Genomic DNA, 18,709 nt, shown 5'->3' on the forward strand with positions numbered 1-18,709 from the left:
TCATTGTACTCCCTTGGCCCAGTTCCATCAGCATTACTAATTCACAAAGATAGTGAAGAATATTGTAAGTTTTAAAAATCACAAATTAAATAAACATGATTGGTCATCGAATTAGTTTCAGCAAGAGAAACTGAGTGATCATGGTCTCTTGGTTTCAGAGATAATTGAAAAAAAACTGGCTTTCGAGGTGATTTTCGAGGTGTTATGGTTACCTAGCAATACACATGACGTCATAGTTAGGACAGTTCAGCAAGAGCTTTACAATGATGTCCTTACTTTGTACGAAAGGTTGATAAATCCGTCATCTTTTCATTTCCAACATAACCTGTAAGAAGCTGTAAGAGGAAACCCCTTCGAGCTCATTAAGTATTCAGGTTTTACACACCAATATAGCTGCAATTGTGTGATGTTGGACGGCTGTTAATATAGGACAACAAAACAAGCAAAGCTCATTAATATTATAAGCGCAAACCCGCAGGTTAGGCGGAAAGTCAGTAGGGGAAGCAGCCTACGCAGCCTAACTTATGTACCAAGCTGACTAAACAAAAAATGCCACTCTTCTCCAAAATAATGTAGACATGTACAGGATTTACGCCTAATTAAGTTTTTCTTTTTTTCTCGCGTGGGAGAAAGTTTTATTTTCATGTGATTTTCTGCTAGCTGTATAACCTGAAAATATTCTCACAACGGGTTGAGAGTATGTCATAATGTGTCTGTGTAACCGTGAAGTTAAGCGGATGAAGATTGTTTCAGTTCCTGTTCTTATTTTATGAAGAGATTATCCGATCAAGAAATTACGCTCTTGCTTATTACGTGCAGTTTGTTTCAAAGTTTAGTTTCCTTGGATACGGATAAAAAGTCTACCACAACTTAAGTTCATTTCCAACCTTCAATGATTCTCAAAGCCCAAATAAACAATTTTTCTTAATTCTATCATTTCCAACCGCGGTAATGTATTAAATAGTCTCAATTATTTTCCTCTCCTAGACGACATTAGGTAAGGTGAAAAAATGCGCGCACCCATTTAGAAAAAAAAAAGATTTGTGATTTGTTTATTTTGTTTTGTTTTGTTTTTTTTTTTAATTTGAGTTCTGGAGGACTTTGATAAATTGGCTTTTCGACCTTTTGTCTTTCTTCTTCGTTTTTTTTCTTCTTCGTTTTGTAACAGCTATGTTTCACAGTGTTTCACATTTTCTCGATTTTAAAAAGTCTGAAAACACAATCGCCAGACCAGACTGGGCTATTCGAACAGAATCGATTGGGAGCAGAATATTCCAAAAAGGAAAGAGATAGGGTCGCAGGTAAAACAGGGCAATTTATCGATTTTTTTTAAGTCTACCAGCTTATTTTTTTTGGCAATTGCGAAAAAGAGGTCACCTTATCAAGAGCTATTAAACCTTGTGGGTTATATTTGGCCGCGCTTTGTTCGTTCCGATATAATTATTGTTCGCGATTCGGCGATTGGTCAGTTACGTCATCTTCAATTTATGCTCTTGCGCAATATTAGCGCGTGTCGAATTTTCACGCTACAGTACTTGACAGAAGTTTCATAAGACTCGAGTAGTAAGCATGGCTCTGAATCGCTCGGCCGTTTTCTCGCTTTTTCGCCGTTGTAAATCCCTTCTTAGCGCCCAAGTAAGCATCCCGTACAGGATAACTAATATTAAAATGATTTAACATAGGAAGGAATCTCAAACTAAAACAAAACCATAATAATATCTTGCAGGTGGCGTGTCAGTCTCGCTTTCTGTCTCTAGGATGTTTCAAACTCACTGATGTAAGCGCTCAAGCTTTCACTGTGGCTATTTTTTTCCAAATTTTGATTTCTTTCCAAAATTTGCTAAATCACGTAGTTTTTATTTTTCAGGTGGTTAATCCGGACAGTCAGGTATGTTTGTGACCGTGAATGTCTTATTAATTAACAGCTGAAGCTTTGGCTTGCTTGCTTTGTATCGAACATTGACTTTAGCTTGTAGGCAAACATCAACTTTATTTTTCTCTTTTTGCGGAATTTTTTCGATTCATATTGTGATGTTGGGCTTGTAAAATTTGCCTTAAGAAAACGTCGTCTTTAATCAATTGTATTTCATGCTTTGCTGACCTACAATAGCAAGTTGTACTGTACGTGCAAGCATTTGCAATTTAAAGATAAGAAGCCGAAGTGTACTTTGTCCAGAATTGAAAGAAAATTTTTGCTACTAAATCATGTTAGCTTGACTTTGCTTCATTTGTTTAGTTCCTCAATTGGAGACTTGTTAGCCCGAATTTCCGAGGTTGTCGCAGTCAATTTAAGTTTACGTTCGTTTTAATTTCCTGTGATATTATGCAAGAGCCATCGAGTGTAACGCAAGCGACGTGATAAGCAGACATCAAATTACTTGATCACCACATGTCGAGATAAAGTGAAGTGAATTTGTCTCATCCTGTTTACACGAGAAAATTCCTGTTTAGGGTTGGGTGGTTTCTGTCGATAAAAAGCTGTAAAAAGTTTGTTATGTTTGTATATAATGAAGATTCATGCAAGCTTATTAAAATTCTAACATGGCCCGAGGTTTACGGGGCCACGGGAAAATTCAGGCCATTTTGCTAATGCAAATATTACCTAGTGCCATTCCCTTGTGGGGGCAAGAAGTGGTCACTCAGCCAGAAATGGCCTCATTAATTCATTAAATAGATTAAACTTTGTCCCCACAAGGGACTGGAGCTAAGTTTCCAAAGCATACTAGAATTTTGATTATGATAATATTGAGGGTGTTAAAGGGTATTTTCATGATTTGTGAATGGCCTATTTTTTTCCTCGTGAAATGTGAAATGGCTTGTTTTTTTTCTCGTGAATCATGATTTCATTAGAAGCCGTGAACTGTGATTTTCCAAAATAATTCTCCGTGAAATGAGAAAGAAGTATTTAATTCTTCATGAACCGTGATTCTGGTTTAGTCTTCTATTATTTTCAACAGTTATTAACAAATTATATTGCATGACCTAGACAGAACAATCATCCCTCTTCGTGTTCTTGCTCGGATTTCTTTTTTTCAAATATTATAAGTTACGTAAGGTTGTGTAAAAAAATGCCATATTTGTTTTTCATGAAATGTGAAATGCCAATTCTATTTCCTGTGAATTGTGAAAGGACCAATTTATTTTCCATGAAACATGATCTTGACCCCTCCTTTACCGCCCTCAATACTGGCCAATTAACCTTCATGTACTTTTAGGGTGCACTATTTAAACAATAGTGTTTCTGTCGAGGAACTATTGGCTGATAGTTGCCCCACAGAAATTTGATAACACCAGACTGGAATAAACTGAAAGAGTTAAATGCTTCGTTTAGCAGTCCCTGTTCTATAGACATCCACTTGAAACGGACACCCCACTTATTGTGGGCAGTTTTATGCTTGCAAAAAGATGGTATATTTTCAGGATAGTCATAAGGTTTTCAGTCACCTGTTGCCTTGACCTTCACATCGGCAACGCATATGTTGCAATGTTGACAAATTCATTCATAATATCCAGGGCCCATCAAACATACTCAGGCCTAACAGGTGCTCTGAGCAATGGCCCTAACATAATGACTGCACTGTATTTTCTGTTGTTTTAACTTGCTCAGTAGATCGTTTTTACGTGATGTCATCACTTTCGAAAAACCAAAACTAAAGAACCACCAAATTTTTTATCCTCATCAGGCATAAGAGGTGGTATATTTATATCTGTTTCCAATTTTACAGCTCAATAGCGTGCTTCGTTTGGAATCCAGAGCATTTTGAATTTCAGGGTTATGGAGGTGTGTGACACAAGGCTACGATCGAGTTTGTCGAAAAATATATGCTTATCTCATGATTTTGTGCCTTTTTAGAAGTTAGAGCATTATGAAAAGTGCTTATGTAAATGCTTTTTTGATCAGTACTGATAATCAGTCGCCTACATGTATATAGCCAAAGTAAGTTCCAGATGTTTACACTATTTTCCGGCTGCCATATTAGTGTACCACGGAGGTACACCAACATGGCATTTTCATGCTGGGCTCTGCAAATATCTGCGCAACATTTCGACGAATATCTGAAGTTTGGGGAAACGCACAGGCCTAAAACTTGGAGAAGTGTGTTATTTAGTTATCTTCTATAATATCGTAAGTTCATAGCTTTTTCCACTGGATGGTTTTCGATTTATTTTTTTATTGCGTGACGGTGAAAACGATCTATACAGTCAGTGGTTAAAATCGAGAATGGAACCTGACAACAATGCCTATTCTAAATATAAGAGCAAATAACGTCTAAATACTTTCAGGTTAAGACCGAGAAGGTGTAACATATCTATTTTTTAATTATTTTTGTGAAATTATTTTTGTGTCTTCCTTAATCCATTTAGGTTGCAGAGCAAAAGGAACGCAATGAAGACGCTGGCCAGTATACTGAATTAGTGAGAGACTTCTTAAACCCCAAAGATTTCTACAATGCCTTGTGCAGTCATGGAATGGATTATTTCTGCGGCGTCCCAGACTCTCTGCTTAAAGACTTTTGTGCGTATGTGACATCAGTTACTCCCAAGTCACGACATGTTATTACATCCAACGAAGGGCAGGCCATTGCTCTTGCAGCTGGTTATCATATGGCTACAGGGAGAGCTGGAGTTGTATATCTTCAGGTTAGTGTGTTTTGGTTTTTACAACCCTTACATGTGCATGTAAACTTCTTAAGGCTGGAGTATAAAATGGTGTGGTATGTATTGTAATGAGCCAGGGGGAAGGGACTCTGATATAAAAACGACAGGGGTGCTCATTGTACCTTTTAGGGGTTAAAAAAGCAGTTTTGCTACCTCTAAGAATGTTCAGCCTCAAAAGTTCCACAGTAGGAGCTTTTGTGGTACCCTTTTAGGGTATTGAGCCGAAAAAAAAGTGATGTCCAGCAGATAATGTGTATTTTTAGAACTGGTACCTTTTAGGGATGAAAAAAATTCAAGCTGTGCCCACAAAACAGGATCTTGGTACCTCTTAGGAGTTCTTTTCAAAATTTTCGGTAAGCATCCCCGTCCTTTTTATGTGGGAGTCCCCTCTCCTCCCGGGGATAATGAGCAACTTCAGGTCTTAACTTATCTCTATTAAATTCTGAGAATCATTGAAGAATTTATTTCTTAATTGTGTTCCAAATTTACTATAGTTATGTTTCCTCAATAATAAATATACTGAAATCCCCTTTCCTTACCTGTCCATGCATTCTGTTGCTATGAAACTGAGGGAAGGAAATTTTGCAGAGAAGAGAGCATTATCTACATTGACCAGTATGATTTTTGTTGTAGCATTCCTCTTGTATTAAGGCCTATATAAATATATTTCAAATAAATCTCATGTTGAAATGTGCAATTAGTTCATTTTGTTTTGACCCTCACTTCTTTAAAAATTTAAAAATTACACAGTAATATTTTAAATAAAAATTATTAATAGTAATGCTTGCTGAATTTTCTTTGTTTCCTCTAGAACTCTGGATTAGGTAACATTGTGAACCCTCTGATGTCACTAGCTGTTCCAAGTGTGTACAGCATACCCATGTTGTTGTTAGTTGGGTGGAGAGGTGAGCCAGGAAAAAGAGACGAGCCCCAGCACATGATACAGGGACAGGCCACACCCGGAATACTTGGTATGCGCATGTCTACTCTATACATGACTACAGACTTGTGTTGTTGCAAAAAAAATAGCCATACCCCTCCCTCAGAAGGTTTTTTTTTGACTTGACCTCCCCTACCCAACCCCTGGTTAATAAGGTTTTTTTTACATTCCATTCTCCAGCGTCATGTGGAATTCCTTTTCAAGTTTTGCCTGATTACCAAGAAGGAGCTGAACAGGTAATGCAACATATTTCTGCTTAAATATGTAAGTTTGTGGGTTTTTTGTAATGTTTCAAACCAATTAAACGAAATGGCACTTACCATTAACAATTCATTTCCAAACAAAAACCAGCCCCAAAAAACTGCATACCAATATGCTTGTTTATAGAGGACCACATGTAGTTAACTTCTGGCACTTTTGAGAAAAAAACCCCCAAATTTTCCTCTTGGAGTAATTTTTCACCAATCCTTCATTTTAGGTTAATCATCATTTGAACCATTTCTCTTCAGGCTTTGTATGTGGCTAGGAAACATATGGAAACAACAAAAGGACCATACTGTTTACTTGTGAGAAGACAGAACTTCTTACCATTCAAGCTTGAAAAAGAACCAGACATGTGAGTAAATGTGATGTCAATGTACATTTTCAATTACTTAATATCTAATTTCCATTTGCTGTCACATCTGATAGAATTCTCTAAAATTGAGAGGATCAGGGATGGCGCAGTGGTGAGAGAGCTCGCCTCCCTCTTAGGTGGCCCAGGTTCGATTCTGGCCCGGTGCCATATGTAGGTTGAGTTTGTTGTTGGTTCTCGCCTTGCTCCATAGGTTTTTCAAAGAAATTCTTATCAGTTTATTTTATAATCTCTTTGTTAGGTATCCACTGAACAGAGAAGGAGCACTAAAAGTGATTGTTGATGCTCTGAAAGACCGTGATGTGGTGGTTGGTACCACTGGTATGTTGTCGCGTGAACTCTTTGAATACCGCGTGGCCAAAGGTCATGGTCATGAAAAGGATTTCTTGACAGTGGGATCTATGGGTCATGCGTCAGCCATTGCTCTTGGTATCGCTCAATTTAGACCCAAAAGACAGGTACTGGCAATATTATTAATACCTGCACTAGTAGACTGTAACTACAGTTGTATTAGTATAGGTAATCATATGGTTTCGAGTTCAATTTGGAATTAATTTACACGAGTGAGTTTTTCAAAAAGTTGAAATTGCACGAGCTGCTTCGGCGAGTGCAATTTCAGCTTTTTGAAAAACTCGCAAGTGCAAATTTACTCCAAATTGAACGAGAAAAACCGTATGATTACTAATTAATAATATAAACATGAAAAAATTTGTGCGGAGGAAGTGCCGGAAGATCATTCTTGAAGCCATTTTTTCTCATTTGAGAAAACTTTTTTCAAAGTTTCAGCACAAAATTTTTCATCGTCATTTTATGTCATATAATTTTCTTAGAAATGTTCCTATTGTCTTTCAGTCAATCATAATCCAGAATTATGATGTGTAATTTGCACTGGTGTTACACTTGAACTGCACTGCTCTTAGCCAAACAGAATCGAGTAATTTTTTCATGTATATTATTAGTGATTTTACGACGTGCGGGTCAATAGTTACTGCACAATAATAATTACTAGATTCCCTGTGGACATTTTTCGGGGTTACCACAGGTCAGGAAATGGCCAAGGAAAAAATTTCTTCAAGGTGAGGGAAAAGTCAGGGAATTTTATTTTGGGTTGGGGAATTGACATTTGGAAGAAAAGTCAGGGAACTATCTCAACTGTGTTTTTCCATGGAGAAGGAAAATGTTTTGAAAACTTAAGTCGCAAGTAAAGATTGTGGCTGGAAAGGATGACTGTAAAGCGAGACTAGAAGCCACTACCATATCTGATGTTTTGATTATTTTTTTGGTTACTTTTCCAAACAGAGATTTATTTATATTTGGGAAAAGTGAGGGAATTTTGGAAAAGCCAGATGTCTGTGGCAAACATGTTTTTCATGTGGTGGTTTATTTGATGGCCCAGGTGCCTCATTTAAAATAGAAATGACAAAATTGTGAAGGAAACTAAATCCTAATAGAACCTTGAAAGTCTCCTCTATTCAAAATATAAAAAAAAGATAATAAAATTACGCTTACCACTCCGCCATGCTGCCTCCTAAAAGATTTCTTATTTCTGGCTTTTAGTATTATTTTCTTTTATTTTATTTGCCACAGCTAAAGAATTACACTGAAAATTAGTATAAAATAATTTGAAAACTCCAGGGTTTATAGATAATGAAACCTCCTCAACATAAAGTAATGTTCCAATTGTAAAATCAACTTGTGATATTGGACACTGGGAGCCGTAAATACACTGACTCACAAACAATAGCTTCAATTACTTTGCAAAACTGAAATAAATCTTGCTCTAGGTTACAAATATTCACCTGTACAATTTATCACACGTACATGACTTTTTTTTTTGGTAAAGGAAGTTAGTGAGCTTGAATGAACGGTATCGATATTAATAGAATTGTAACACTTGGAAGTGTGATGGAATATATATAATTGACTGTGTAATATAATTAAAGTTCTATGGAGTGATAATATTTGACAACGACATTATTGATGAATATTAGGTAATTATCAGCAAAGAGTTAATTTAGGTAAATTAGGTGCTTGATCATTAATTTAGAAAAAGGATATTTTGAATAGGGATTGAGAAAATTTTGTTATAACAAAGAATCATCTGCAACATTCTAAACTCCCTACAGCACTAATGCCACTTTAAACTTCAAGTTGGTAATGATCAAGTGTTTCTCCTGCAATCAATACAGGATAACAGTTTCTGTAAATAATTTGCTTTGATATTTGTTTCTTTTAGATATTTTGCCTCGATGGTGATGGCGGAGTCCTTATGCACATGGGAGCCTTAGCTACGATTGGTCAAAGTGAAGTCCCCAACTTTAAGCATATTTTGATCAACAATGGATGCCACGACTCTGTTGGAGGCCAGCCAACTGCTGGTTTGAGTGACACATTTGATTTTCTGGGAATTGCCAAGTCTTGTGGTTATAAAGCGGTATGTGTTAATTCCTTACTGAAAGCATGCTGAATAGTGGTAATAAAATTAATCATTCTTGTGGCAATTGTATTTAAAGGAGCAGGCTGCATTCACACCACATTGAATCTGATTTTAGGGCCAAGTTCAGGTCAATAATATTATTATTTTTATTATAGAAAACGAAAGCGACCAGTTGTTTTAGTAGACACTGTAAAGGATTACAGTTCAACACCTACAATTTTGTGTATTTTTAAGCCTAAAATTAAGAAGAATTTTTCAGTTTCAAGAGCAGCGTAGGTGCAATCATTGTCTATCATCAAATTGAAAATGATGAGAGAACCAATCAGATTTGCAGACCTCCGATGAAACACGGCTGAGTAGCTACTGATTAGAATTAGTGTAAATCTACTGGCATTCTATCATGAATTATTTTCTCTTATTGACTATGCTACTCACTATCTATAATTTCTGTAATAGACAGAGAGTAGCCTAGCAGTGTCCAGGCATTAACAAAATGGCAAATACTTCCTTGTGCTTTTGATTTTCAAGTGTCTGTGAAGAGGATTTAGATCAAGTTTTTTGTGGTAGATTTATAGTAAAACAGAATCTACAGTCAAACCTGTATTTAACGGCCATTTTCAGGACTTGAGGAACTGGCCGCTTAATACAGGATCACTAAAAATACTCACTGGGCATGGTCTAATGTAAATTTTAATTGCATATCTACAAGAACACTTCATGCAAGGAAACAGTACGAAATCAACACTCTTTCAAGGGATTAGGACTTTAAACAGGGCTCAGTGCCAACTTGTAACTTAGCGGTATAATACACATAACATGGTGTAAAAGTGCTGTGCAATAAATTGTCCTCTACTCGTCTATGGTATACAGTACTGTATTTCTATGACTTACAGTTCGCAACAAAATATCTCATTCCGTCATTTCATAGTTGGTATGTTCAATTTCATAGTTGTTATGTTCAGGGTGGCTGCTTAATACAGGTCAAGAATAGCAAACAGAGACAAACATAGGGCTGCTACAGGGTGGCCGAGGCCAATTAATAGAAGTGGCTACCTAAACAGGTAACAAATACAGCGTTTGTATGAGTGAAAAATCGGGACTTTAAAAACTGGCTGCATAATACAGGGTGGCCGCTTAATACAGGGCCATTATATAAAGGTTCGACTGTAATTTTAAATTAGTCTTATTTTCATACATTGCAGGTAATGACTGCAGTTCAACCAGAAGAAGTATCAGAGGCTGTCACACTCATGAGAAGTATAGATGGCCCAGTCCTCTTAGAAATCAAAACAAACAAAGGTGGAAGAAAGGATCTGGGACGGCCAACAAGAACACCAATCCAGAACAAGAAGGACTTCATGCACTTCTTGGCTATTGATCATTAATTCAATTTGAATTTTTCTTATCAAGGGATCCTGCTTGCTGAAGAAGAGAGGGGAATGTAGTTAACTCTCCTTTTCAGATGTCAAGTGGCACTGTTGAAATATCAGTTGTTTACCATTTACCCAAAATTTCAGAATGTAAAATGGTAACAAAAGACTCATTTGACTTGACTGAGTGGAAAATTTTCCACATAACAGAAATCATTGCCAGCTAGTGCAAACTTTTTGACCAGAAAATCTGTATGAAAAATGTGTGACTTATTTGCTTTTATTGGGTCTTTCTCCAGTTTTATTCAGCTTAGTTTTGGGTGTTCTGAGTAAGTGCTAGCCAGTAAATGGTACACGCCAGAATTCAGAATTTCCCTTCTGCAAACCATTTGCCCAAACTATGAGTTAACCAGTTTTCCCATGAAAATGGTAAACAACGCTACCATATCTGAAGTTTTCAGAGTCCTTTTAGAAATGCTACTGCATTTGCTTAAAGATAAAAACAGAGCGAACTTCAGAAAAATCAGGAAACCAGGGCACTGATCAGCTCTGTGTACTGAGAAATAGTTTAATAACAAGATGGCATCAGCTGTTGTAAGCTGAAACAGGTAGAAAAGTTTTCAGAGGGCAGGAAATTGTGGTTTCCTTTAGAAAAAAAGGGCGGCTCCAAATGGCTCCCAAGCCTGTGCTTAGGACTCAAGACTGAGCAGTCAGGAACCATGCTATAGGCTAGCATCCCATCCAGGGAGAATGAAATGCGACAGAAACAAGAGTTGAACCCAGTCTAGTAGACTATTGGTTCAGCAGTAGCATCAAATATTTCTGTTGTATTGGACACAAGATTCAGTAATTTAACTTATTAGTTATGAAGTATTCTTCTATGATCTAGACTATTCAGCTTTACAATCAGATGTAAACTAACTTTAGGAACCAGTTAATATATTGTGAAAACTCCAATACCCAAATGATCAACCGTTCTAAGATGATGTATGAGCTGACTGATCATGGGAAGTTTTCTTTCATAATTGATTGAGGCCATAGTCATGGAAACTCGATGCATCAGCTGGGACACTGTTCTTTTAGACTTTGTTTGATTTTGAAAGAAATTTATAAATATCTAGTTTAAAAAGAAAAACCAATTGAAATTTTATTTGTTATATAATCTAGTAGCTGGTTTTCTTGCTAATATCCTGTCCACCAATATACTCCTTGCTACACTGTTGTTTGTTGTGACATAGTTCCTGATTGTGCAGGAAAGACCATGTGACTTTAAGAATGTAGGTTCACAATGGACTGTGACAAGTTATGTAATCCTTTATGCCCTAAGAATGCTTCTTATCAAATTTCTTCTTGCGATATATGCACAATCATTAGAAAAGGTTATGAGAATTTGAAATGTGATCACAAAGGAAAATTACCTTCAAATAATTTTGCATTCTTTAAACTAAATTTACAGAATAATTATTGTACTGGTTTCAGTAAGGAAAACCTCTTCGTTGACTGTGGTACTTGCACTGCCAAATTACATGTCAGTAGTGGCAGGAAAATGTAAAAAGGTTAGCATTGCAGGGGAAACCTATTATAAAGGAAAGTTCAGAACTCAATACAGTTTTAATTTATTTAGTACTTTTTTCTGTTGGAGCACGGATTTGTAACTTTTAGACTAGAAATGTAATGGACAATAGCATGTAGCCGGAAATAGTTTTATTTCGGTTGAAAATGTTATACAGTGTAATTATTAGGTGTAATAACAGCCTAGCCAGGTAGTGTACATTTACACGGCTAAAAAATCTTCACAAGTCATTTTGTACGGTTATAAAATCATAGGCACAGTTTGTTGGTACTGTATTTAAAAGAAAATATTACTCTAGATCCAATAAAAATATTGTTCTCGCCATAAAAGGAACATTTTAATGAAGGAAAGTATTAGTGATAGAATGCTGGTAGTCTTGAAATCAAGCAGAGATTACGAGGCGAGCGTTCAAGATTAGAGGGCAGGACCACGCCTTTGCGTTCGCGCTCAGGGATAAACATTTTTCGGACCTTCAGAGAAACGACCAGCTGCCAGCAATCTCGGGAGGGGGTACTCCCAGAAAAATTGGGCGGGGTTAAGCGGCCCGCTTCCCAAAACCCTTGCCCTATTTATGACCAAAATCTGCGATTTTCCCTCCCCTATTTGTAACCTGACCAACAATTTGATATCCTGTTTATGACCTTTGCGGCTGGTACAGTTTCCCTAAACATAATTTATGAAGCGCTTTTGCTGATGGCCTTATCGATAATGATGAAAAAGTAGCTTCTTCTGAAAAAGCATACTTAATTCAAGACTAGATTGCAAAACCCATACCCTATTGATGACCAAAATGGTTAAAATCGATTCCCCATTTATGGCCAAAACGACCGAAAAACCATACCCTTTGAGACCCCACAAAACCTAGATAACCCATATAAGGGAGTATTCTCCCCGCCCCCGGGCCAGCAGTCTACCACAGTGAAGTACAGCTTGGGCACTTTGTTGCTCCATTTCAGACCATGTGATGATATTCTTGAGAATTCTTGCTTTCAAATTTTGAGACAGTCGCCTGTGTGTAAGAATGAGCATTTTTTAGATGGATAAAGGAACAATTCTCTGGAGAATATCACGTGATCTGTGATCGGAAAGCAAACCAACCAAGCGAAAAAGGTCTATTAGCAGTGTACATGTACTGGGTTTTTAGCACATAGCCATCTGCGTAACATTCCATGACTGACGGGCATAATAAAGTACATTCAGCAACTGACTAGAACAGCCGATTCTTGGGCGTGGTTCAAATGGGAACCTTAAAGTTTGACGTGGTGGCGAAACGCGTCGGAATCCAAAAAAAGTGGAATTAATAAAGCAGCTATGTTCTTTAAAGATACCGCAACCGTAAAAACCCTGTAGGCGATATGGACTTGACTGGTAAGTGAGATTTCAACTGGCCACCATCCAAACTCTCACGTTTACAGGTCGGCGGACACGAGGGAACTAGTCCCTACGCGCCGAGTCCCCTGAAGAGTTTACTCGAAGGGACTGGTCGCTGGGACCACGAACAGTTCACACGAAGCGTTTCGAGGAACAAGTCGCAGGGACTTGTCCCAAAAATTCAAACCAGTTTGAATTCGTGGGACTAGTCGTAGGGACTAAATTTTTAGTCCCTGCGATTAGATTTTGTTATGAAAATGGCTAGTTCACACGATGAGACTTGTCCCTGCGACAAGTTGCAGGGACAAGTCCCCTCGTGTAGTGGACTTTAGATCTGAGTACGAGAACGACTTTCCAAATTATTCTATTATTGCAGGCTTCACATTACTACGTCACGTATCCGTCTCATCCCATGAGCTACACTCTGTACCAGAAACCAACATGAAGAGCGAGGGCTCTGAAAACGTCACTGGTTTGAAATTCGAAAATCGTACTCGTAATCCAACCTATTAAAAGGTCTCCTTTGTCTGGTGTAAGAAACTCAATTTTTCGCAGACTGGTCAAATCTAGTATTGTGGAGGAAACGCAAAATAAGTAAGAGGAATAAGGCGTGGGTCGCACTTGATCACATCATGTTTTGAAATCTCCCAATGTGTCCATTCAAGCATTGCGTGGCAAGTTGTTCGGGACGCGTAGAATAACAAAAGGGTTTATCAGCAGAATGATAGTTTTGCACTTGCTTTGGACAACTTGGTAAGGTTCTCAGTTGTCTTCTGCAAAGCAACGTACAACTTGCAATGACTGATAAAATTGCCTCAAAATAATCCCGGTCCAAAATGTACCTTAAAACTATGTTTGACGCCATGAAAGTTTTATTTACTCCCTTTCTCGCGATCCTGTGAACGAGAGGTTTTCGTAAGATCACTCTGACACCATAGTTTAAGTCAATTTTCCATTTTGAGCAGATTTTGAGCACTTTTTTTAAACGAAAAATCAGATGCTTGTTAGTATTGCAAACAAATTTATTGTCAAGCTTAATTAACATTGATCTGTTGGAATGCTCTTAAATTTAACTTTAGAGGAGGCACTTAAACCAACGAAAAAGTTGTGTTACAATTTCAAACACACAAGCGGAAAATTCTCTGAACTTTGTATATTCTTGACTAATTTAAGATACATGTGGGAGGCCCCGTTCTATCCGTTTACAGGACGTCTTTTAAAGTTATTTGTTGAGGACATTTCTTTTCAGTCTCCCTTTTAATCTTGTTGATAGGAATTCATTTACAGAAACAAAACATGGAAAAAATATATAAAACACACAATTTTAGGTTAATCAGCTTACGTCTGCCAGAATAGCATAAAAGTTACTAACAACCTTGGAGTTTTAGGAGCCCGGGACGCTACTTTTAAAAGCGGTGACCATATCTGAAGCGTACCAGCCATTTATGTTCACAAAACCACGAAAAACATGAAAATACACGCTGCATTAGCAAATTAAAATATCTTTTAAATACCATCCTTGGAGACCCAGGGGTAGTCAATGGGGGCAAGGAAAAGTCGAAAAGAGGGGGAAAAAATCGGCGAAAAAAAAGTTGGAGATAATTTTCTTTGATTTTTTCCTCGTCTTTTCGACTTTCGCCTCCCAGTGACTGTCACTGGGTCTCCGAGGATATTTTAGTACTTGACTTCAAATTGAAGTGTTCTTTATTTGTTGATCATTAGTTTATTTCTCCACTATCGTTACCGACGACGGTTTCCTAGTTATATCTACGGTGAACTCGAAAATTTAAAGACGTAAAGTAACGTAACGTTTTGTATCAAAGTTTTGATACAAAAGGCGTCGAAAACCAAATTTGGTTATAAAAAAACGTAACTAATATTATATTAGAGAACTTGTTGTAGTTCATGACAGCTACATATTAATTTTCACGACCCGTCTCTAACACAATCCTTGTGAAATAATCCCAGCGATTTTTTGTTGCAATGGACCATAATCCTTTGCATTTCCCGCCGATGGAGTGCGTAAACTAAATACTTTCCAGGACCCGTTGATCTTGGACAGACTGCACATGATAATGGCCTGGGAATAAGCTGCATTCTGCATCTGGTCGCTGCAGAGTTGCTTGTTGGGTTCTTTGGCATCGAAGAAGCGTAGACTGGGATGTTTGAATTTGGAAATGTTTGGTGAATTCCATGCACTCAGGGTGAAAAACAGCTTGTCAACAGTAGCCGGCAAGCTCTTCAGCTTCACATTGATGGTATGGTGACCAAGGCGCTTTGAATTATCCATTATGTCACCGGAATGTGAAACACCGGTAAAAATATGATGAGACCAATCCACCAGCCCTTGATAATACGTTCCACTGTAGATAAGAACGGATGCATCCAGATAATCGCACCCACTTGAGGGATAGCCCCAGAACAAGTCAAAAATCGTGTGATCAAGAGACTGGTCAGAAATCTCGTACAACACAACAATCAGATGCACAGTGCTAAATGGCTGGACAGCGTAATCTTGCAAGGTGGCCAGTTTAGAACCTAAATGAGTCTGAAATGAAGTAGGGAAAACATTAAAAATTAACCTCAGCGATAACTGAGATTCCCCACCACCCCACCCCCTTCCGATACTCTTTTAGCGGAACTCTGTCTTCGCATGCACTTGTACAGCGAATTCGCTATGCGTTAAATGCGCTTATATATACACGATAGCTATTCAAATAAACATAACTGGGAATTTAGCGCTCGTTTTCAGGGCTAGAATCATTTAAGGTTGGTGTTCACGAGCGACGCAATCACAAGTGCAAGTGCAAGAGTTCTTATTCCCGTGTTAGTGAAAACAGGCCCGACACAAGTGCAAGGATGAAGCTCGTATAAATGCAAGCTCTAGACAATGAAAATCTCAAGTTATTTCAGTAACCAACTTCAAGTTAAACAACTAAGATATAAATTATCACTTTGTTGTCGTTCTAACGAATGTGCGCAACGCAAATTATTTAATTCTTACCTTGAGTTCTTGTTCTCTGTACAACAAACGTTGTTTCTGTGGAGCAGGGCCGAGTCGGGTTTGTACAAAATTCTTGAGATCTTGAATTGTCACGTACGGTTGGTACGCCACCACTGTGCTGTCTCCACCCAACATAACAACAGATATCGTCTGATTGCTCTCCAGTGAAGACATCTCGGCATGTTCAGGGGTTGCATCAGGCGCGGTGTATTTTGGAAACAGGTTCTCGAGAGTTGCTATGCATTCAAGGTACCTTGGGTCACTTGTGCTGACGGCTTGGGGGCACTGAGAACACTTTTGGGACTCTTGAACGTGCTTTGTCACGCACTGTGGAGACATATGAATTTGTAAGTCACTATGATGTTATCGATACCTGCGCAGACCGGCAATCTTTGGTTTTCTTTAAGTTTAATACTTACCCTAAGGCAATGCAAAGGGGCGTGATCGCATTTCTCCGTCATGGTATCTAAGGGAAATTCTCTTCGAAGTTTCCTGGTCTTGCACATATCACAATACATGTTCACACGGTCCTGAAAGTGATAACGACAACACAAAAAAATCAGTTCGTGGTTTCCGTTGTGCTGGTTGACAAAAAACAACAAAATTCAATTCCTGGCAGTGACACTCGCACGTTGTAGAGTCCTTCACTCCCTGTCACGCAACGCATGGTTCGTTGCGTGACACAGAGAGAGGGGTTTTTGCATGAAACACATCCCGGGGCTGGGACTCGAACAAGGAAATATACGAAAAGCCTTCGAAAATCTTCGGAAGGTCTTCGCATATCTCCGGATGTTTTCGGAGAAGATTGGATCTTCTTAGGAAATCGGAATAGACCTAATACCCGCAGGATAAAAATCTCACGCCTGTGTTTGGAAAAAGTAGTTGGCAGGTATACTTAACTGTAGCACATGTATTGTAAATATAATATACATATCATATTGTGGATTTCTGTAAGTGCTGTGTTTCTTACCGTGAAAAGAATACATTAAAAACGCAAAAATACAACTTTCGGCGAAACATTTCGGCCATTTGTAAACCGAAGTTTATGTGAAACGTTATTTGAATCAGCTGTTTTGCTATGATCCGAAGCTAAGAGAGGACCCTAATCGAATTCTTTCCCGCGCCCTGCAGTAAGTCCTCCCTCCCGGGGTAAAAATAACGAACAATGACTTTGGGGGTAGGGACAGGCGGGAAAAACACCGCTCCCAGACTCGCCGAAAATAAATAAATACCTCATGGACCGCGTGGTTAGATAAGATATAAAGAACCTTTGTGGTCATTTGTGGTCGATGGCTGGATGGATCATTTGAAATAAAAATTTGCTCCAGTCCGTGATTCGATCTGGTGCAGCTAGCGCTCGAACCTTGCGCGTGTACTTGAAATAAGACTGGCTATTTATCTCTCCTCGTCGTTGCTGCTGCAAGAAGCAAGTCGACTGTATATGTCAAACCAGAAACGTACCTGTACGAGACGATAGAGCCGCTGTTGAGATTTTATCCACGTCTTAAGCTGGGAGAAGTTCCGCCTTTATGGCTCTGGAAGGTTCTTCGGAGAGTGATTTCTTGGAAACTCCGCTTGTAACTTGTGCCCAATTGCCTAAGTCAGCTGAGTGCTACGAACGATTGCGGTTTCCCCACGTCAGGTAAGTTAATCTTAAGGCAGTTAAGGCTAGTATTGCAAGCAATGCTCAAATTGTTGAAAAATATCGATTTTTTTTCCTTCAGAATCGTTTTGAAGAGTTTCTCTTCGTTCGATGTTTATGATACCCTGGTCACGCACGGAAGCGTACGTGGAAGGTTTGCTGAGTCGGTGACCTCTCAGTTCGTTTCTAAGAATATTGGCGTTGCTTATTTTCCTTACCATAAAAGGTATTACCCACGTGGGTTTCTCGGAAATGAGAACACAAGCGGTCATAAGCAGCCGAAGCTCGTGCTTAGCTTATTTGTTTCCTGGAAACGTTTGCATCCAGTTGTTAACACCCGGCGCAATTCGGGCTGGTTTCAAACATTCAGAATGCTAGCATTGCGGAGCTTCAAAAACTTGTCAATGGATTGAAGTGAACCATTCTGCACAAACTGTGTTCTGTGTTCTGAGGAGCTGAGCTGAGGTAAGCAGAAGCATGAACTGGTTATTTCTTTCTTAAATTCGGAAAGATCTGAGCCGATGGCGGATGCACCTGGGAAACGTGATTGTCAGTTGGCTACAATTAGGCTTACTCAGGCACAACTGAACTTGTTTCTTTCCAGAGATTGTATTTGATAATAATTAATATTATTGAATATGAAGTTTTCGATTACAAAATCGTTGTGCAATGAGGCTGACTGAGTCCCAGTGTTGAAACAGGCTTCACCATAGATGCCTTTGCTTTCGTCAGAAGGTTGTAACATCCTGCATAACCTGACCAACTAAGAATGGAAACCGGTCTAACCAGTATATCAAGATTCTAAATTTATCCTGAACTTTCTTGGAAACTGGGTGGGGTCATCTTCGACTCCAACAAATTGAAATGCAAATTTGTTACTTAGACTTGTTTATTAGAAGCAAGTGTTGAACAAAGGGCTTTGTTATTGTGGCAGCATGTGTGTCTGGCAAAGAGCCAGATGTTAATTACCTACGTCTATATTTCTTTTGTGTCATTCTTGGTTTCGTGTATTATGCCATTTATCAATGATGTTATTCAAAGCAGCTTACTTAATATATCAAACATGAAAGACCATGTTT

The 18,709-nt window shown here is 38.4% G+C and overlaps 2 protein-coding genes across 3 annotated transcripts; one reads left to right on the top strand and one right to left on the bottom strand.

Annotated features, from left to right (window-relative positions):
• The first annotated feature begins 1,271 nt into the window (after positions 1 to 1,271).
• Positions 1,272 to 13,053, top strand: LOC145500202 (phosphonopyruvate decarboxylase-like). Of its 2 annotated transcripts, XM_081479723.1 has the most exons (10): positions 1,273 to 1,635; positions 1,727 to 1,777; positions 1,868 to 1,888; positions 4,366 to 4,641; positions 5,471 to 5,630; positions 5,780 to 5,835; positions 6,109 to 6,215; positions 6,475 to 6,691; positions 8,470 to 8,667; positions 9,873 to 13,053. In XM_081479723.1, the coding sequence occupies exons 1-10, from the start codon at positions 1,570 to 1,572 to the stop codon at positions 10,053 to 10,055; spliced, it is 1,335 nt and encodes a 444-aa protein (XP_081335849.1). In that variant the 5' UTR covers positions 1,273 to 1,569; the 3' UTR covers positions 10,056 to 13,053. The 2 variants fall into 2 exon arrangements, with proteins under 2 accessions (XP_081335848.1, XP_081335849.1); XM_081479722.1 differs by having other exon boundaries at positions 1,272 to 1,635; positions 1,727 to 1,888.
• A 912-nt stretch (positions 13,054 to 13,965) lies between these two features.
• Positions 13,966 to 17,571, bottom strand: LOC145500208 (uncharacterized). The gene is made up of 4 exons (XM_081479728.1): positions 17,450 to 17,571; positions 16,408 to 16,518; positions 15,989 to 16,315; positions 13,966 to 15,532 (listed from the first exon to the last, which is right to left on the bottom strand). The coding sequence occupies exons 2-4, from the start codon at positions 16,504 to 16,506 to the stop codon at positions 14,924 to 14,926; spliced, it is 1,035 nt and encodes a 344-aa protein (XP_081335854.1). The 5' UTR covers positions 16,507 to 16,518; positions 17,450 to 17,571; the 3' UTR covers positions 13,966 to 14,923.
• Between the last annotated feature and the right edge of the window lie 1,138 nt (positions 17,572 to 18,709).

The sequence above is a fragment of the Orbicella franksi genome, chromosome 10 (assembly GCF_964199315.1).
Source record: "Orbicella franksi chromosome 10, jaOrbFran1.1, whole genome shotgun sequence".
Classification (NCBI taxonomy): Eukaryota; Metazoa; Cnidaria; class Anthozoa; order Scleractinia; family Merulinidae; genus Orbicella; species Orbicella franksi.